The sequence below is a fragment of the Vulpes vulpes genome, chromosome 9 (genome assembly GCF_048418805.1).
Source record: "Vulpes vulpes isolate BD-2025 chromosome 9, VulVul3, whole genome shotgun sequence".
Classification (NCBI taxonomy): domain Eukaryota; kingdom Metazoa; phylum Chordata; class Mammalia; order Carnivora; family Canidae; genus Vulpes; species Vulpes vulpes.
In genome coordinates, this window is record NC_132788.1 from 99,956,509 (window position 1) to 99,977,357 (window position 20,849).

Consider the following 20,849-nt stretch of genomic DNA (forward strand, 5'->3'; position numbering starts at 1 on the left):
CTGCGCCTGCGCACTGGCGGCGGGAAGGAAGAGGGAAGCGCCTGCGCGCAGTAAGACTGCGTGATCGGACCAAAACTCCCAAGATGCTGTAAAAGCTGAGCCCAAGCAACCGGAAGGCCCGCTGGGGCGACAGGGGCGGGTGCGCAGTGAAAGCCAGCCAATGGTGGGGCGCGGGAGGAGTGACGTATGCTCCTGGTCTTCCAGTAGCGGACGGCGGAAGGTGTGTTGAGCGCATGCGTCCTGTGGCAGCCTAGAAAAAGGGGCTGCTGGCGGGCCGAGCTGAAGACATGGAGCAGGGCTACGGAGGTTCGTGTGGGTTCCTCGGTGCGGGGTGGGGCGGACGGGCGCTGCTCAGGCGACGCAGCCGCTGGTGCGTACAAGGCTGCAGGCCGAGGCCTACAGCGGAGCGCGGTTACTCCAACCCGGCCGAGCGGAGAGGAGGCCGGGGCGCGCGCGCGCTGCTCATTGGACCTCGGCGCCGTCGCTCCCGGGGCGCTGCGTGCGGATTGGCCGGCGAGGCTTGGGGAGGCGGGCGGGGTTTGGCGGGCAGACGCTGCGGCGGGCTTCGGGGGGCGCCTCGGGCTGTGCCGGCCGTTTCTCCCTCTCGGCCGCGGCGAGGCTGGGCCAGTGGACCCCGCCGCTCGGAGGCCCGCCTTCCCCTTTGGAAGGCCACAAAATGGCGGCGCCAGGGGGCGGAGCCACGGCGAAAGCTCGTGGGGCGCGGGGTCCGCGGCTGGAGGCCGAGGGAGTTGGGCTGCCTGTCCCCGGGCTGTGGGGCTCGGCGGGGCCCGCGCGGTGCACGTGGTCCGTCGCGCCGGTCCCGGAAGCCGTCCCTCCCCGCCAGCCCCGCGATGCAGCGCCGGGGAGCTGAGCGCGGCCTCTGCAGGGGTCAGTCGCGGCGGGCTCCTGGCCTGTGCGTGACCCAGGACTTCGGGGGTCAGGTGTTGGGCGTCTCCGTGCAGAGTCGGAGTCCTGACGTGCGCTGCGGCGGTGCCCTGGAGGTGGCTGGGGGCTGCGAAAGGGAGAATAGGCCCCCTTCCCCACTCGGGCCTCAGGGCCTGCGGCAGGACGGAGCTTCTCGAGCGACCTGGGCTCGGTGTCCGGAACCCGAGATTCTTAGCAGGCGTTTGCTCTGTGCCGGAAGCCAAGTTTGCCCGCTGGGAACAGCCGAAGTTTGGAATACGTGGGGGGCAGGGCTTGAGCGGGTGCAGTCCTTTTCCGAGTACATGAAGTTGGAGAAACAAGCAGTTACATTTTGCTACAACGGCTGGAGAAGGCACCAGTCTTGAAAGGTGGCAGTGTTAGGATCCGGCACCTGGAATTGCAAGAGAGGTCCTGAGGTGCACGGTGTGCTTGCGTGTCTCCAGGGCCCTGGGTTGCCCTAGCAACCCTAGCTTTCTCGGTCTTTTTTCAGTTCAGCTGGGTCTTAGAATTCTTCGCCGGCTTCCCACCAGATCTTTCACCAGTCATCCGGCCCCGTGCACACCCTGAGCATGAAGAGGTTTTATTCCCCTCCCTTCTGATCTGCCAAAACCCTTCAGGCTCAGTTTAAATGGTGGGGCCTCCCTGAATCCTCCTAATCGCTTTTCCGCCTAGAGTTACTTCTCAGGACTTGCTGAACCTTGACGGTTGTTCTCCTGCTGTAGGAGGCACGTAGATCTGATCTGAGGGCACATCCCGGTTCTTCCGTTCTCCAGCTCTATGATCATGGGCAGGTGACAGCTTCTTGAGCCTCTGGGTACAACAGGGTAAACGTTACCCATCTGAAGAGGCGTAGTGAGCTTACCTGATTAGCCAACGCTTGCTCAGACCAGTGCCTCCAAGTTGGTCACGCGTCATTGGTTACTTGTCACTGCTCTTCCTGTCGTACACATGTCATGTAGCATGGGGAGACTAGCCTGCAGAGGGTAAATTTCAGCAAATTTCAAGTACCCTAATGCCTAAGCCTGAGCTCTCCCATCTCTAAATGGCCCTCAGGGACACTAGCATGTGCTCAGTTCCTGTCATGTGTTAGCACACACTAGGCACTTAGCTAGTGGCTCAGGTTGTTCTAGTAAGAGAGGTATTCCTGTTCCAAAAAGTTGGATCATCGACAGTTATGGATAGCTACCTGTGCCCAGCTCTGTTTGAGGTTCCAGGGACACAGAAGTGAAGAGGGCCGACATGGGAGTCCTCAGAGGCAAGAGGAACCACCACAGAGAGGAGTGCAGCCCCAATACGTTAGGCCAGGCTGAAGCCCTGGGACTTAAAGGCCCAGGAGAGCATTGGATGGTCCAAAGTCACAGAGAAGTGAGGCCTAGAGAGGCCCTGTTGTCTCCAAATTCTGAACTTTGTTCTTGGTTACAGGGGACTTATGGCTGCTAGGTGAGCCGAACGGGGGGTGGAGGCACAACCGTGTCTTACTACTGGGTTAGCTGTCAGCGTGTCCTGTGTCCTCCTGAGTTGCAGATTGAGGCTTTGGCCGAGGTCCGTCATCCGGCTACCAGCAGAGCAGGCACCAAAGCCTATTCCCCCCAGCTCTTTTCTGCAGATAGAAAAGACAGATAGGTGGAATGTGGTAATGCAATCAACTAGCTGTGAAGGACTTTTAGAGGCACAGTACTGTGGTTATGCCCTCTGCCTATGAGGCTGGCACCAAACTCTTCTTCAAGGCAAGCACTTTAAGCTTCTCAGAGCACCTCAGAAGCACCCGTTGTCTGGCGTGACAAGTAGGATCCTAACTCACATGTCTTCTCTTTACAGGCTATGGGGCATGGAGTGCTGGACCCACCAACACCCAAGGTAAGACCTTACGGGGAGGCATGGATTCCACCCCAACACTAGCATGATTGTAACCTGGTGGGGGGCTGACAGGAGGACTGGGGCTAGCCCGTGGATCCAGAGACCTTTTCTGTAAAGGGCTACACAGTACTTTTTTTCTGGCTTTGGGGGGCTTTCTGACTGGCTCCCCTGCAGTGCAAGTTACAGATGTTTATGAAAAAATGGGTGTGATGGTGTGGCAGTAATATTACGTAAGGTCCCTGAAATTTGCATACAATATAATTTTTGTATGTGACAGCTTTTATTTTAGGAATTTTGGTTATTCTAAGTAAATAGCCAAGGATATAATAAGTTTTTTCTTATTATTAACATCTTGCCTCAGTACATTTATTGTCAGTAGCAAGTCAGTGTCGATACATTGTCTTTTAAGATTTTATTTATTCATGAGAGACACAGAGAGAAAGGCAGAGACACAGGCAGAAGGAGAAGCAGGCTCCATGCAGAGCCTGATGTGGGACTTGATCCCAGGACCCCAGGATCACACCCTGAGCCAAAGGCAGCCACTCAACCACTGAACCACCCAGGCGTCCCCCTTGTTGTTAATTATAATCCAGAGTTAGTCATCACTGGTTGCACAGTTCTGTGAGTTCTGATATATGAATGATGCATTTCCTTTCAAAATCTATGTCATGAAATATTCTTTTGATCCCCTTGCCCCCAACCATTTAAAAAAGTAAAAACCATTTTTAGCTTGCCGGCCATATAGAAACAGGCAGTGGGCTAGATTTGGCGTGGGGGCCTATTTGCTGGCCCTGCTCTGGAATCTAGATCACGATGATCGGTATGTTTGAGGGACCAGAATGTCCTCTCCCCGGTGGTGAGGTTTTTCTGCTTTTTGCCAGCATTTATTCCAGGGGATGGGACGAGGGCTCTCTTTGTTTTCTGAGCCGGGAACTTGCCACTAGCACCATTAGGGGTGGTGGAGTCACTTTTTCACCCATCGCTAAGTTTTCCAGGAGGAGGCCCTCCATGTCACTAAGGTACATAATGTCCCTTTGCTCAGTTGAGTTAGGGACATGATTTTCCACTGATGCATGGTCCGTGTTAGTGGTGCCCAGGCTCCAGCTACTGGTAAGAACTGGCACTTTTGAAGGGCTCTGCCAGGGGATCTGACCTCTTGGCTGGTGGCCCTCACCGGCCGTTTCCTGGGAATGCTGCAGCGTCCTTTCTGCTTGTCCTGTTGGGGGAGATCAGGCTTGCCTACAAGAGAAGTCTTGGTTATGCTTAGTTGAGTGCTCTTTAGGAAATGAGTTTTACAGCTAGTGGGTCTCAGCCATTCCTGGCCTTAATGGACAACCAGGGGTGCTTCCCACAACAGCCCTGAACCTGTGGATAGTAGAATGAGGTGACAATTGTCATAGGCTGTTTCAGGTACTTTGAACTCAGTATGCAAAGCTCTTGTGTGTTTTGTTTCCCTAAGGTGCCTATGGAACTGGTGTGGCCAGCTGGCAAGGTAGGCCCTCTGGGTGTCTGTGGGTGGGCAAGAAAGCCTCGGGTCAGCTGTACAGAAGGTTTGGGATACAGGGACCTCCCATCCCCATCTCCCATTCTAGCTGTGCTCCTAGCTCTCCTGAAGGCTTGGCAGGTCTGGGCATCCTCAAGAACTTCCTGGAAGCTGGGGGTTGTGGTTCTCTTCTGGAAGCAGCAGCTCCACCTGCCACCTGTGGGCTCTCAGCCACCTCTGGCTTTGGATGGGGAACAAGATTTGGATCTGGACAGAAAACCCACCACTCATTGCTGAGGCTGTGCCCCTGCCCTTCTCTTCCTGCCTTTTGGCAGGTGATGTGCACAGTGTGGGGTGATGACAGCATGGTTCCTTGATGCTCTTCCTTCATATGAGTAGTGGGGTGCTTCTCCCCAGACGTGTCTGCTGTAGACTGACCTTGTGGCTGCTGATATCTTATTGGCTCTTCTTTCGTATGGCAGGTTATGAAAACTACAATTACTATGGAGCCCAGAATACCAGCGTCACCACAGGAGCGTCCTACAGCTATGGTCCAGCCTCGTGGGAGACCACCAAGGCCAGCGATGGCCTGGGAGCTGGGGGCCCTGCCGTCCACATGGCTTCTTATGGCCCAGAACCATGCACCGACAATTCTGACTCTCTCATTGCCAAGATCAACCAGCGTTTGGACATGATGTCCAAGGAAGGAGGCAGGGGCGGGAGCAGCGGCGGTGGGGAGGGCATGCAGGACCGGGAGAGGTGATTATGGATCCGAACCCTTCCCTGGGGATCTTATCACAGACACACACACATACCCCAGCTTTGTGCAGGTGGCAGTGGGCACCCCCTCTTTCAGGGAGGGCTTTTCCACAACTCCCTCCTGTGTGCAGAGTAGTTGAGTCGGGCAGTTATTGGGGCGGTCATTGTGATAGGACTAGTTGGAGTCCGGAGTGATTGGGCTTAAGGTATGACTGTTGGCTAAACTAGCTAGTGTGCTAGGTTCCTTATTTCTGCTTCAGGTACCTGTAGACTCTCTCGTTTTTGTGGTCAAGGGCTCTGTACTTCATCAACAATGTTCAGGGGGGTTATTTTTCTGTTTTGCCTTCGGACTATTTAGGAGGGCTGTGTGGCAGCGTGGAGTGCTGTTCTGAATGTTGGGAAGCCAGCTTTGCAGGAGGCTTGGGCTTGTGCCTAGAGTGTAGTGACGGTTCTGCTTCCTTTGCAGCTCCTTCCGCTTCCAGTCGTACGAGTCCTATGACTCCAGGTCTTGCCTCCCGGAGCACCATCCCTATCGTCCCAGCTATAGCTACGATTATGACTTTGACCCCATGCCTGACCGAAATGGTGGCTTTAGCAGTCAGTATGGCGACTGCCGGGACCCAGCCCGTGAGCGGGGCTCCCTTGATGGCTTCATGCGGGGCCGGGGCCAGGGCCAGGGCCAGGGCCGCTTCCAGGACCGGAGCAACCCCAGCACCTTCATGCGCAGCGACCCTTTCATGCCACCCTCGGCCTCTTCGGAGCCCCTGTCTGCTCCCTGGCCAGAGCTGAACTATGTGGGTGGACGGGGCCTTGGCGGCCCCTCCCCCAGCAGGCCGCCTCCTTCCCTGTTCTCCCAGTCCATGGCCCCCGACTTCGGTGTGATGGGCATGCAGGGGGCCGGCGGTTATGACAACTCAGTACCCTATGGATGTGGCCGGTCACAGACGCGGATGAGGGATCGGGTAAGCCCTCCGGAAGTTGTAATCTGCCTTCTTTGCCAACAACTCTATGGAGATAAATTTGTATCCCGTACGATTCGCCCATTGTTAAGTGCACAGTTCGGGTTTTAGTAAAAACGTACAGAATTGTGTAGCCATCACCACCATCTAGTTTTACGACATTGCCGTCAACCAGAAAAGATGCAAACCACTGTCACTAGCAGTACTTCCCAGTCCTGGTCCCCTCCTCTGTACTTGGCAAGTGCCAGTCTGCTTTCTTCTTTGGAGAGCTTCCTCTCCCAGACCTTCCTTACGAATGTAATCATATAACACGTGGCCTTTTGTGTCTTGACTTCTTCCATTGGGGGTGGGGGTGGGGCTCGACTCTATCATCTTCGTTTCCTGAAAAGATCTTTTCTGCCTCTGATCTCTGATCTTACAACTTCTCTGTTCTCCGTTTTTCTGGGGTATCTTAATGGTCCGGGTAAGCGGTACATCGGATGTGCTTGTGTCTGTAGCCCAGGCGGAGAGGGTTTGACCGCTGCGGCCCAGACGGCATGGGCAGGAAACGGAAGCAGTTGCAGATCTACGATGAGCCAGATGCCAAATTGGCCCGGGCTGACAGCGAAGGAGATTTTTCCGAAAACGGTAGGCCCTGGGTGGTTTCGTAAAATGAGTCTGTTTCGTGCTTGGTGCTCTGCCTACCCATGTGTACAGTGGACAGGTGTTGAACTCGAGGGTGGCACGTGTCCTCTGCGCTCCTGCAGCCCCCACTGCAGTCAGGACAAGCACGGTCACCCTGGATGGCAAGCTGGGGAGGGTGAAACGGAGTGGGCCAATCTCCAAGGGGCTGACTTTCCCTCTTCTTTGTGTCTGGTAGATGATGGAGCTGCTGACTTCCGGTCAGGAGATGAAGAATTCAGGGGTGTAAGTCCATCTTCGCTGGTCACCCTCCTTTGTTTCTGTAGCATGGGATTTTTCCTTTGCGTTAGCCTTTCTTCCAAAGAGGCAGCAACAGCGTCTATGGTAGACTTGACCACTTTGTGATTGTATTTAATAGCCTGACTTGCAGCTAGGATTCTAAGAGTTTTGTACTAGTAACAATCCTTCTCTTCCCAAGGAAATTCCCATCCCTCTCCCCAGCCGCTCTCACGTCCTCAGTGATGGGCGTGGGCCACACGTGTGGTAAGTGCCGTGGGCTGTGTGGGCTCAGGCTGAAGACTCAGGTACTGCCAGCCTTGTGCTGGTGCTGAGCTGCCTCCTTGTCGCTCAGCCCTTAATACCAGGTGCAGGAGAAAGGCATATAAGGCCCTATGAGCCATGACTGCACAAGCACCTAGGTGGTAAGCCCTTGCTGCCCCTGTAAGTTCTGACCTGTGTCTGGGATATGGCCTGGAGACCTGGGTGTATGAAGGCCTAGACCAAGTACTTCTGATGGTCAGCTCTGGGGTGGGCAGGATACAGTGTATTTCCAGCTGTTATCAGCGAGTCTCACTCTCTGTTGGGCTTGCTTTGATCTTGATTCTGGGAATCTGTCTCTGCTGGTGACCTATTTTAACCTTGAGCCCAATGCCTAAGAAACAGGACTGTGTTTCGATTTTCAGTTGTATTGTTTTTTAATCTACACCTGGTTTGTTACCACCATCAATAAATACGAACAGATGGCCAGGAACTTGATAAAGCCCCTTTTCGGTAAAGAGTGCTGGAACTGGCATCCCACCAGTCAGAGTCTCTTGACATAGAGCGGACGAATGGGCCATCGGTGCTCCCACTGCAGAACTGTGCAGGTGCGCGTTTGTTTGCCAGGGTGGTTCTTTGGCTGTAGAAATAACTGGAAAAGGGCCAGTGACTTTAATAAAAAAGCACATTGGTCATTACAGAATCTCAGAAGGCAACCAAGAGCGGTGACAGGACACACAGCCTCTTCCACCGCCCTGGGACTTGTCCTGACATATTATGACCAGGTGGTGGCAGGGTGCTGGGTCAGTTGTGGAGGGTTCTGGAAACTCTACCTCATAGCCCGACTTTGTGTGTGCCCTTTTTCAGGAGGATGAATTCTTCGACCCCGGGAGGCAGAGAGGTAGGCATCACTCGGTGTCTCTTTGAGCTTACTTTCCTGTGTGCCCCGCTTCCAGCCGGGCTGGCCTTCTGAGCAAGCCTGGGGCCTGGATGGAGGGGACTGGTGGCTCAGGGCAGAAGAGGGGCTGTGGCCACTGGCTGGGCCTTGGCCATGATGCCCACCCTGAGGCTTAGAGCAACACTTGCTGGAAACAGGTCTGTTTGCCTCACTTGAGGCAGGCTGTGGAGAGGGAAAACTCATTCCTGAGTATCTGCAACAGCTTGCAGTGGTAGGGAAGGGAGAGTCTCAGAAATGCAAGAAAGAACAGAAGAGGCATACTCTAGCCCATCTTCTCTGTTACTTACTGGCCAGTGCAGGTCCCTGTACTGTCTTTTCCTGGGCTTCTTTTCACACTTTCCTCAGTTGCCAGCCCAGGGTTGTGCCCTCAGCCTCTGTGGTGGGGATGCTGACAGCAGCAGCGCTCTCTGCTGTGTGGGACAGAGTTCAGACACATGCCCGGGTTGGGAGCTGGTTGTGGGGAGGGGAGGCCAGTCAGGTACACCCAAGCCCAGGATCCTCCAGAGACCATCACTGCTCAGCAGGGCTCACCAGTGCCCTTATAGGGGACCCAAGAGCCCAAAGTAAGCGGCAAGAGCAGAGCAAAGTTAAACCTTGTTGGGGGGAACATAGAGAAGCAGCCTGAGACAGCGTGGCCTTGAACTTACCCACAAGCCATTTGTTTCTTTTCCTGTTTCCATGGGTCTGCCCATAGCTGGTTTTCCCCAAGAATCACACGCTGGCTCCTTTGTGGCTCTGCTCCCATAAACTTGCAGGCCCCTGGCATAGATGCTCCTTCTCCTGTGTGTTTAGGCTGAGCCAACCCACCAAGGCCCTCTCACCTCATTTACTAAAGCAGTTATGCCTGTAGCTTGGGACCACGCAGAGCATTTAGCAGCTCGTGCAGCAGGGCAAATGCTAAAGCAAAGGTGACATGTTTATTGCGCACAGGTCCTGCTGCCTACCCGGGATGACTTTGCTATTAAACAGCAGTAATAGTTTCAGGCAGTGACCTCTTGCCAAAAACCCCACACGCCCTTTTGAGAGGCTTCTGAGCAGCGCACGCCGGTCGCCATCTTCGTGGGACAGTCTCGTGACTGGCATCAGGGGTAGGGGTTACAGTTCAGATGCTTATCCAACCTTTCCTCAGTGTCTGGCCCTGGCCCTGAGCCGCCATGGCCTGGCCTGGCCTCACGCTGGGACGCTGGGCTGCACAGCTCTCGGAGGAGCTCCTGCGCTGGCCCTGGGGACGACGGAGGACCAGTTGGTCTCTTCCCACTTTTGTTTCTAGGACTGCTTCCCTCATAGCCCTGGGAAAGCCCTAGATGGACGGTTTTTGTGAGTGGAAGATAGAGTTTGGGCCAGCAAGGACTGTCAGACCTGCTGAGGCCCTAGTTCAGAGGAGGCTGACGGAACTGTCGTCATGGTCCACCTAGAGGTGGGACGGAGGGCGGTAGAGTGGCTTGCTTTATTTTCTGAGGCCTTCCAGCTGCTGCCTCTTTTATCTGGGAAGAACTGCTTCTCTCTCTCTTTAAGTGACTTTGGGAGAAGACCCAGTGGTAGGGCACTGGATTGGAAAAGCAGGATAGGGAAGGACAGGCAGGTGGGCCACGGTGTGAGTGGGATGGGCGGGCCAGCTCCCTGGCCATCCCAGCTGTATCAGGCCATGGGGAGGGGGTAAGGTGACTCCCTGGGAACTCCCAAGGATTCGGCATCAGAGGCCCATCCCTGTGGGGAGCCTTGGACAGACTGTTGGTGCCAGTGCCTCAGGCTGTCCTGGCCCTGCCGTGTGTGGTGGCAGCAGGTACAGGGTGTGGTGGCCGAGCTGTGGCCGCCATTGAGGCCCTGCTGCTCAGCTCCTCTGCAGGGTCCTCAGGGCATCTCGAAGGAACTTCTCTGTTGCAGGAGAGAAGGACGATGAGGATGATGAAGTAAAGAAGAGAAGAGAAAAGCAAAGGAGGAGAGACCGAATGCGAGACCGAGCGGCTGACAGGTGAGGAGGCCGGTGAGGTGGGAGCTTGGCTGGAAGCTGAGCGTTGTCCCAGTTCTCCTGAGTTCATCCACCTTAACCTGACAGTGCAGGGGCAGCCAGTTTGATTGGCCTCTGGAGTCTGTTTGGAAATCCCGCTCAGATCCAGAGATGCAAAACTTGGGGAACACGGATAGATGGCATTCCAATCTTCCACTGAGTCTTTGAGGCCTGTGTCCAGCAGGGGGCTCTCTGGCTCCCCTGTGGGGAGTTTCCTTGTCCCTGGCTCTTATTTGTCACCCCAGACAGGTGAACTTTGTTCAGCAGAGCTGCTAAGAAGGTGCTTTGGGTGTCTTGCCCAAATCCAGACCACCTCTGAAGTTACCGTGACAGTTACATATGCAGGGATGTTGCCTTACAAATCTTGTCTCTAAATGGAAAAGAATGGCAAAAGTGCAAAGGGTGTTGGTGTGACTGCACCATGTGCCTCTCAGCCTTTCCAGTGATCAGGTGCTGGTGACTAGATATGTAAATCACTGGTGGCCATGGGAGCCCTAGGTTGCTCTGGCCTTGACTGCCTGTGGCTATTTCTTAATGCACAGGCTCTCCTTCTGACTTGAGGGGCAGTCCTTGCTCCTAAAGCTCAGATCAGGTTGTGCTTTCCCTGTGCAAAGAAATGCAAAAGAAACATTAGTAAAACAACCAACAGCAGAGACAAAGCCAGGAACTGAATGGAAGGTAGGTGCTTCCGAGTGTTAAACAGAAAGTCATCAAAATGCTTGTTTTTCAAACAGATGAATATATGATGGCTAGATTATTTTCATGCCCCAGGAGAACTGAGATGACTTTTTTTTTTTTTTCTGGAAGGAATCTTTAGACTCCACCCTAGCAATGGAGGGTCCTCAAAGAGACTAGGAGAAATTGTCACAGGGGAGGTAAAGATGCGGCAAGAGTCATGAATCCTGCACTTCTTTGGTACACATAGGGTCCCAGAGCTTTCTTTTCACTTTTCTGTTAGGCGTATGTGCAAACATAAGCGTCTTGTGCCTTTTCCAGAGGTCAGAAGCCAGGCATTGGGACCTGGCAGGAAGGAGTCTTGTGTTGGTACCTGAGGAATCCTGAGTGCCCCAGGGCCTGTGCTGTTAGCCCAGAGCCAAGGGAAGTGGTGCCCCACTGTGGGGACGTAGGGCTCTGCAGGCTACTCTCCTCTTGCCTTACAGCATGATTGCATTTGTGAGGTTTTGAAAGTAAGCAACATGGGGCACCTGGGTGGCTCCCATTGAGCATCTGCCTTTGGCTCAGGGTGTGATCCTGGATCATCCTGGTGGATCGAGTCCCGAATCGAGCTCCCTACAGGGAACCTGCTTCCCCTCTGCCTGTGTTTCTGCCTCTCTCTGTGTCTCTCATGAATAAATAAATAAATAAATCTTTCTTAAAAAAAAATTTAAAGTAAGCAACAAAGAGATGTCAGATTTTTTTGGTTTTTTGAGTTTTTTTCCAAAATATTTTATTTATTTGATAGAGCACAAGGGGGGGAGCAACAGGCAGAAGGAGGGGCAGGCCCCCCACTGAGCAGGGAGCTCAATGTGGGGCTCAATCCCAGGACCTCAGGACCACGACCTGAGCCAGAGACAGAGCTTAACTGATTAAGCCACCCAGGCACCCCAAGATGTCAGTTTCTAGCCACAGAATTTGATATGATAGGGCTTTATGTGGAGTCCCATGGGAAAATTGGTCTTGGGTTTTGTGAATTTTAAGCTGTGGAAGGCCTTCAGGAATTACTCCTTCACATTAAAATGAGGTTACCCTGTATTATCCTGGTGGCTATAGAAAGAAGTTAATGGAGTTAGGTACTACACCCCCAGAGCAGTGGTTTGGGGCTTTTAGGTAGTCCACAGTTTGGAAAGTCTCCACTTTTGGGTGTTCTCTTGTGGAACTTTGGGCCAAAAAGACTGATGGGGTGCATGAATCCTTTTCCTGAAACACTTGCAAGATTTACCCCCGTTCTTGGAATGGGGAGACCTGAGGCAACTTACTATGATGCCTCACACAATCAGAAGCCTGGGTACAGAAATTACTATCTTGTTTCCATTCTGACCAGAGATGAGCTGGTTATTCCTTTTTTTTTTTTTTTTTTTTCTTTAAGATTTTATTTATTTATTCATGAGAGAGAGAGGCAGAGACACAGGCAGAGGGAGAAGCAGGCTTCATGCAGGGAGCCCGATGTGGGACTCGATCCCGGGTCTCCAGAATCATGCTCTAGGCCAAAGGCGGGTGCCAAACCGCTGAGCCACCCCAGGATCCCCATGGTTATTCCTACTCATTGCTCTTTTTATCTTCTCCAGGATTCAGTTCGCCTGTTCTGTGTGCAAGTTTCGTAGTTTTGAAGATGAAGAAATCCAGAAACATCTACAGAGCAAATTTCACAAAGAGACACTGAGGTTTATAAGTACCAAACTCCCTGACAAGACAGTGGAATTCCTCCAGGTAAAGCACACTTAGCCTTTGTCAGAGTGTTTCCTGATGGTCCTATAGGAATCCGATCCCTACAGAGAAGGGAAAGGGGAGGGAAATAAGAGGCCTGGACTTTCCACAATAACAGCGTACAAGTCCCAGGTCAGAGGGAGACCCAAGCGCTGTGGCCATTGTAGTTCCCATGAGTTCTGCCCACGTTGCTGCTGAGACAGCTGAGACCGGGCCATCCTCTGCTGGGGGCTTGGCAGCTGCCCTGGGTGAACTGAGAGTCAGGCACATACAGCACCCTGTCCTCGTTTCATTTGGTGCCATCTCCTCTAGGAGTATATTGTGAACAGGAATAAGAAGATTGAGAAGCGGCGGCAGGAGTTGATGGAGAAGGAAAGCACGAAGCCCAAACCAGATCCTTTCAAAGGTGAGTCAGGATCCTGGGGTGCACTATTCCACATGCTGTTAAGGCGTGCAGCTGGGTACAAAGCCAGCCCAACACAGGGCTGCTGAGAATGTGACAGGAAGACCCTCAGCCAGGCTGTCTCGCAATATAAAGCCCATAAGTGTGGCCTGATGAATGTCCCAGCTCTACTGGCTGCTTATTGGACTGATATGAAGCTTTCTGAGGTCTTCCTTTTTTGAAGAGAAATGACCAGAGGGATGAGAAAAGTTGAAGAATAAAACCCCCAGATGTGGAGGTGCTTCCATCCACACAGTCATGCTGGAGGGCGGGTGATGACCCCACAGATTCTCTCCCAACCTAGTCCTCATGGACTACCAGGAGAAAATGGGAGCCCTTCTGGGGAGCAGGAGGAGAGCATCACCTGCCTGCTGTCCCGGATCACACCAGACTTGGGTTGTATCTACAGGGATTGGCCAGGAACACTTTTTCAAGAAGATAGAGGCTGCTCACTGCCTGGCTTGTGACATGCTAATCCCTGCGCAGCATCAGCTCCTCCAACGGCACCTGCATTCGGTGGACCACAATCACAACCGCAGGGTGAGTCCCCTCTTCAGGCCTGGCCAGCACTTCCAGGCCTCTGGCAGTGATGTTCAGAGCCTTCTGTGTCTTGTGGGGAATGTTAGCTGATCAGGGGCTCTTGACAGGTTCCACCGACTATGATTTCATCAGCAGGCTGTAGGAGGTGTCCCAGTTTCTAGTATCATGTGAAACAGTGTGTTGCTGGAGGTTGACTTTACATAGAGTAGCTGAAACTCTCCTTAAAAAATGTTAAAAATGTTCCCTATAAACCACACAGGGAAATTTCCCAGTTCCTGACAAACTGGATTTCCCAGAAGCAGGGGCTGAGGGTCGTTAAGAAGAGCACAGTGGCCTGGGGGACCCGGAGTCAAGAACTAACTGGGCCTTCACTAGCCGTTGGGGCCTGTGGCTAAATGTGTATGTAGCTCAAGGGTATCAGCAGATCTCTTACAAAGGGTCAAATCGCAAATGTTTCGGGCTTGGTGGGACACGAGATCTCTAACACCTCAGGTGTGCTGCTCATGGGCTAGAGTGGCCAGAGTCCAGATGGAAGGCATGGGCATGGCCATGCCTGGCCCACGGGCTCTCACCGCCTGTCCTGAGTGCTGCCCACACATCTCCTACCTCATGAAAGCTCGTCCACCGAGCACTGTACAAACAAGGGATTATCCTTTGAATGGCTTGAGCTCTAAACAGCCAAATAGTTGCAGCATTCCTACTTCTGCTGCTGATTTTACTGGTAAAGTCACTAGAACTCAAAGAACTGAAAAAGAAAAAGCTTGCCTTGCTCCTGCACAAGGTACTGGACGTCAGTGTTGTGCCTGTTCTTCTGTCTCTTAAGATTATCAGGCTTCTCTGTGCTGTTTCATAGTCTGAGCTCCGGTGTCCCTCCAGGGCCTTCTTTCTCTCATTCTCAGACCCTGGCATTGCAGGATCTGCCATGGTGAAGAGAGGTGGTAGTCACTTTTTTGTCTAGGGCTGCTCCCGGGGCAACTCGGTACAGCCTGGCCAGTTTGTTTGCTCGCTCCTCTGCGCACACCATGTGTCAAAGTCCATGTTTGGTTTCCTTTACAGTTGGCTGCTGAACAGTTCAAGAAGACCAGTCTTCATGTGGCTAAGAGTGTTTTGAACAACAGACACATAGTGAAGATGCTGGAAAAATACCTCAAGGTTTGTGCTGAGGAGTGCAGTTTATGGGAAAAACTTTTGGGATGCAGGATGAACTCTGCAAGTATGGAGTTGCATCCAGAGTGCAGTATTTAGCAGTTCGGATTGTTTTGAAGAATGTATCATGAGTGGGAATTCCACAACAATGGATTTCCTGTGATTCCCCACTTGTGGGCATGGTTGTGGGCTCACCATGAGAAACCTTGAATATCCACGAAGTACTGAGCAATGATGCCAAGATGCTCACAGAAAAATCCAAGTTAGCTGATAGTTGTCCAGGAAAGAAGCCAGAAAGAGCAACCAATTTAAGAGTCAGGCCTGGTCAGTGTGTTTGGAGAGAGAGACGTGTGTGTGTGTGTATAAAGATTTATTAATTCATGAGAGACACAGGCAGAGACATAGGCAGAGGGAGAAGCAGGCTCCATGCAGGGAGCCCAATGTGGGACTCAGTCCCAGGACCACGGGATCACATTCTGAGCCAAAGGCAGACACTCAACCACTGAGCCACCCAGGCATCCCTGTGTTTTTGGTTTTAATTTTATTGAATTTATTTAAAAAATTTTTTTCTTCAAGTTATCTCCACACCTAATGTGGGGCTCGAACTCCTGACCCCCATTGGCTGCTCAGAGAGATCAAGAGTCGCGTGCTCCCCTAAGCCAACCAGGCACCCCCTAAATACTGCATTTTAAAACCTATTTGCTAATCTGCCAGTGATGTTTATATTTTCTAAGCCAGAGACAGTTTTTTTTTTTTATAAATTAATTTTTATTGGTGTTCAATTTACCAATATACAGAAAAACACCCAGTGCTCATCCCGTCAAGTGTCCGCCTCAGTGCCCGCAGAGACAGTTTTTAGTCTAAGTTTGACTTCTGTGTCCTGACAGGAGTTCAGTAGTTGTGTGGCCTTGGGCAAGTTGCTGACTCTCCTTATCTGCAGAATGGGGCACCCTTGTAACCGTAACCAGGGCTGTGTGCTTTTAAATGAAGCTAAAATTGGGTAGACCTGGTGGCTCAGTGGTTTGGTGCTGCTTTTGGCCCAGGGCCTGATCTTGGAGACCCAGGATCAAGTCCCACGTCAGGCTCCCTGCGTGGAGCCTGCTTCTCCCTCTGCCTGTGTCTCTGCCTCTCTTTGTCTCTCATTAATAAACACATAAATAATCTTTAAAAAATAAAATAAATGAAGCTAAAATTGTAAATAGTCATAACTTCTGTTATGAGGCTTTTTTGTTTTAATTGGGTTAAGAAATCCTAGGTCTTTTTAAACTTCTTCACCATTATATGCTTGAATGAAAAATGCAGAACAGTGGGGGGGGGGGGGGCAGGTAGGCAGCTGTAGTAAATATTTGTAAATACTTCATCCAAAAAAGTCTTTGAAGGGGGAGGGAAAAGTACATTTTTCAAAAACCCACTGTAAATATCAAAATTACTAGTGCTGAAAACAAGAACAGCCCTTGACTCAGCCCTTTATTTGTACTCCAGGCCTTAGCTAACTAAGTAAGACAATAAAAGTGTAAAGATGCAAAAATGGTTGCCGTAAGGCTCTTCCGAGAAGCCGAAGGCGCTGAGCCCCTGTGGGATGCACTCACCTGCCGTAGCTGAAAGGGTTTCTCCCGTTGGCTGCTCAGCGTCAAAACCCTGACTCCCAGCAACCTGGGCCCCTTGTCTCACCTTTGCACTGACCTGTTGCTCCTCTTGGCCAGGGTGAAGACCCTTTCACTAGCGAAGCCGTCGACCCAGAAATCGAAGGAGATGACACTTTAGGAGGTGAGAAGGAGGAGACACCCGAGGAGGTGGCCGCAGAGGTGTTGGCTGAGGTCATCACAGCAGCAGTGAGAGCAGTAGATGGGGAGGGGGCACCGGCCCCAGAAGGCAGTGACACGCCGCCCGAAGGGCAAGGCCCCGTGGATGCAGCCGAGGCAACTCACAGTCCCCACTCTGAGCAGCTGGTGGAAGTGGAGACACCATGTGGCGCAGCTCCAGAGAAGGGTGACGCCAACGCAGAGGCTGGAGGTGAAACCACCGAAGCCACAGGTGAAGAGCAGGAGGTGGTGGCAGAGACGGACGGCGCAGTGGACGGCGCGGTGAGGGGCGCAGCTCCTGCCCCGCCGGTCACAGAAACCAAAGCAGAACAGACTGAGGCAGAGCCCAAAGATGTCACCCCCACGGAATGACCCACCTCCCTGTGGCAAGGGATGGATTTCATAATGCATTGCTCTTTCTCCTTTTGTTTGTAAGCAGAACTGGGGTGTGTGTTACTGGAACATGCTGGAAACCTTGGTGAAGAGACCCAGCCATTTCCTTCAAAAAAGCGTACCTCATGGGCTTATCATCTTTAAAGTTGTATGGCTTTCTGCCGTGGTGTGAAGGCTGCGGAAGTTGTACATTCCCCCCAAGTGGCTGTGACGTCGCTACACTGCAGTTGGAATAATAAAAGTTGGATCATTAGATTTTGATGATATTTTGCTTGTTAAATACAGCTACTGGCTGAATGCCCTTTATATTATTTTTTTTTCCCCTGAGACCAGCTTAATACTAGGATATATCTTGCTTTATAAAGGATTTTTTTAAGATTTAAGAATTTGCTTTGGCTTCAGTTTTTGACCTGCTTTGGTAGCACACCGCGTATGGGTGTGTGATCCTCACAAGATGTAGCAGGATCTTGTTACTGCGACGTTGGCTCTGTCACATTGGTGAACTCTGTTCAAAGGCCTCCTGAATCTAACAGACCTGCACCCTTGGAAGCCCTCCCTCTTGCCCCTCAAGAATGAGGACATTTTGCCTAGGGCATTATTTTCCCAATCTTTAGTCTTTGAATCACCTTTCTAGTTTGGAGGTTTTTTTGTTCTTTTTTTTCGTTTTTACCTCATTTTTGTTCCACCTCTGTTACTTCAGGGTTTTTTGTTTTTGTTTCCCTTTAAACTGAGTTACTACTACTTAACCGTATTTAAAAAGAAAACTTGGTGTCACTCTCATGAATGGAAAACAAACTAAATTGCCATAGATAGATGCTACCTGTAAGAAATGAATATAGTGAAATAAATACATTTCAAATAGATACTATTCCTTTGGAGGTTTTCTGAATCTGTGAGAAAGAAAAGCTAGCTAGCACGTGTTAAGAGGGTAGCAAGCAACAGTTAGACTTTCATATAATCGAAGTGGGAGATGCTTCCCTTTTGAAATGATACTGCTGGGTCTATTTCCCTGCAAACCCCTGAACGGTCTCATTTGGGGAAGCATTGGCCAGAGGGAATTTACTAGATGGTAAAAGAGTTGAGCATCTACTGTGTTCCAGGTGCTAATTCACAATAAAAGTAAGAGATGGGCCCTGCTCTCAAGGGCCTTTATTGGAGATGTGAGATGGATATTTATGAAAAGTCAATATAAGAACTAGAAACAAATAAATTGCTCAGTACGCAAGAAAATGGTGTCTCTGAATTGTCTGCGCTCGTCGCCGCTACTACACAGATGTGCCTTGGACACAGGTTGCGTGTGCTCTTTGAAGCTGCTTCTCTTGAGGCAAAAAAGCTGGTGCCGTTGAACACCAGTAGCCTCAAGGATAACAAAACTCTGAAACTGCTCTGTTTCTCTTGTAAATGTGATCCAAGGCCCACCATTAAATCTCCATTTCAGTGTGGTTCTTCGTCTCCCACCCAGTGTGAAAGGACATGAATCGTTTTACTTCTACACTGAGCTTACCAGGCCCCCCTCCCCCAAGATGGGAGTAACTACTTGGATTGCACAAAGGGGTGCCCTTCTGTCCCCAGAAGGGACGGGAATAAACAAGGTCCCTCACTTAGGTCACTTCCCACTTGCAGGGGCAGTTAGAGTAACTTTTAGAGTCCCCTAGCAAAGATGTATAGATAACCCAAATCAGTCCACAGATCTGGGGGCACCTGGGTGCCTCAGTGGTTGAGCATCTGCCTTTGGCTCAGCGTGATCCTGGGGTCCTGGGATTGAGTCCCGCATTGGGTTCCCTGTGAGGAGTCTGCTTCTCCCTCTGCCTCTGTCTCTGCCTGTTTCATGAATAAAGTCTTTATTTAAAAAAAGTATCCAGATCTGTGAGACACCAGGGGCCATGAGCTTTACAGAGCACCTTTAAAAAGGTTAGGGGTGCCTCGGTGGCTCAGGTGTCTGCTTTCAGCTCAGGTCATGACCTCAGGGTCCTGACATGGAGTCCCAGGTGGGGCTCCCTGCTCAGCGGGGAGTCTGCTTCTCCCTCTGTCCCACCCCCTCATACTCTGTGTCAAAATCTTTTTTTTTTTTTCTTAAGATTTTATTTATTCATGAGACACAGGCAGAGGGAGAAGCAGGCTCCTTGTGGGGAGACTGATGGGGGCCTCCATCCCAGGTCTCTAGGATCATGCCCTGGGCCAAAGACAGTGCCAAACTGCTGAGCCACCCAGGGACCCCTATGTCAAAATCTTTAAAAATCTAAATATATGTATTGGGCCACTTTATCTTTTATAAGGACACTGAGGCCAATGAGGTTGGTTTTCAACAAACAGACTTAGAGCCCCCATACCACTACCCTCCTCTCAAAACACTATCTGATGCAGGTACACTTTAATTTATATAGATAAATTAGACAACGTGGTGAGCTAGGGGGCAATCCACTCTCACAGGGTTGGGTATCAGAATTGAATGAGTAAACATTTGGCACTGTTGAAAAAAGTGATTTGATGAGCCCAACATTGGATTCAGAGGTAAAATTCACATAAAATAAGCCATTCACCATTTTATCTTTCAAATGTTTTTAAGACTTTTAAGTAGCATCTACACCGAATGTAGGGATCAAACTGACAACCCCAAGATCAAGAGTCCCATGCATGCTTCACGGACTGAGCCACCCAGGCGCCCCCCCATTAACCAGTTTCAAGTGGACAATCCAGCACCTGGGTGGCCCAATCTGTAAAGAATCTGTGTTTGGCTGGGGTTGTGATCCCAGGGTTCTGGCATTGAGCCCGCATCAGGCTCCCTGCTCAGCAAGGAGTCTGCTTCTCCCTTGGCCCCTCACCCTGCTCATGCTTTTTTTTTTTTTTTTTTTTTTTTTTAAGATTCTATTTATTTATTCATGAGAGAGAGAGAGGCAGAGACACAGGCAGAGGGAGAAGCAGGCCAGATGCAGGGAGCCTGACTTGGGGCTCGATCCTGGGTCTCCGGGATCACGCCCTGGGCCAAAGGCGCTAAACCACCCAGGTATCCTTAGTTTCCATGTTTTGACCATTGTGAATAGTACTGTTAGGAACATTCTTGAGGGGATCCCTGGGTGGCTTAGTGGGTTAGCGCTGCCTTCAGCCCAGGGCATGATCCTGGAGACCTGGGATCGAGTCCCGCTTTGGGCTCCCTGCATGGAGCCTGCTTCTCCCTCTGCCCGTGTCTCTGCCTCTTTATCTATCTATCTAAATAATTAAATAAAATAAATAAATAAAATCTTTTATCTTTATTTTTTTATTATTATTTTTTTAATTTTTATTTATTTATGATAGTCACAGAGAGAGAGAGAGGCAGAGACACAGGCGGAGGGAGAAGCAGGCTCCATGCACCGGGAGCCTGATATGGGATTCGATCCCGGGTCTCCAGGATCGCACCCTGGGCCAAAGGCAGGCGCCAAACCGCTGCGCCACCCAGGGATCCCAATAAATAAAATCTTTAAAAAAATAAAAAAGGAACATTCTTGAACAAGTATCTGAGTACCTGTTGTTAATTCTTTTGAATATATATCTAGGAGTGGCATTATGTCATATGGTAATTCTATGGTTAATTTTTCAAGGAACCACCAAATCTTTTTCCACAGTAGCTGCACTGTTTTTACATTTCCAACAGAAATATACAAGGGTTCCAATTTCTTCACATCCTTACCAGTATTTCATTTTTTTTCCCCTAATTCCAGCCATCCTAGTACGTGTGAAATGGTATCTTATTGTCGTTTTGATTTGTATTTCCCTGATGACTAATGATGTTGGACATTCCTTCATGTACTTGGTCATTTGTTTACATTTGGAGAAATGTCTATTCAAGTTCTTCACCTTTTTTTTTTTTTTTTTTTTTTTGAGAGAGTGACAGGCTTGGCAGTAGTGGCAGAGGGAGAAGGAGAAAGAGAATCCCAAGCAGGCTCCACACCCAGCATAGAAGCTTGATGCAGGTTCAATCCCATGACCCTGAGATCGTGACCTGAGCCAAAATCAAGA

At 50.9% G+C, this 20,849-nt stretch overlaps 1 protein-coding gene across 2 annotated transcripts; it reads left to right on the forward strand.

Moving 5' to 3' along the window:
• The first annotated feature begins 8 nt into the window (after nt 1-8).
• On the forward strand, nt 9-18,083 carry AKAP8 (A-kinase anchoring protein 8). Of its 2 annotated transcripts, none has more exons than XM_025989750.2 (14): nt 9-306; nt 2,743-2,781; nt 4,241-4,273; nt 4,747-5,023; nt 5,490-5,985; nt 6,480-6,609; nt 6,842-6,888; nt 8,008-8,041; nt 9,983-10,070; nt 12,392-12,533; nt 12,843-12,936; nt 13,382-13,512; nt 14,569-14,664; nt 16,362-18,083. In XM_025989750.2, exons 1-14 carry the CDS (start codon nt 288-290, stop codon nt 16,830-16,832), a joined length of 2,097 nt encoding a protein of 698 aa, XP_025845535.2. In that variant the 5' UTR covers nt 9-287; the 3' UTR covers nt 16,833-18,083. The 2 variants fall into 2 exon arrangements, with proteins under 2 accessions (XP_025845535.2, XP_025845534.2); XM_025989749.2 differs by lacking the exon at nt 9-306 and adding an exon at nt 313-888.
• Nucleotides 18,084-20,849: the final 2,766 nt, after the last annotated feature.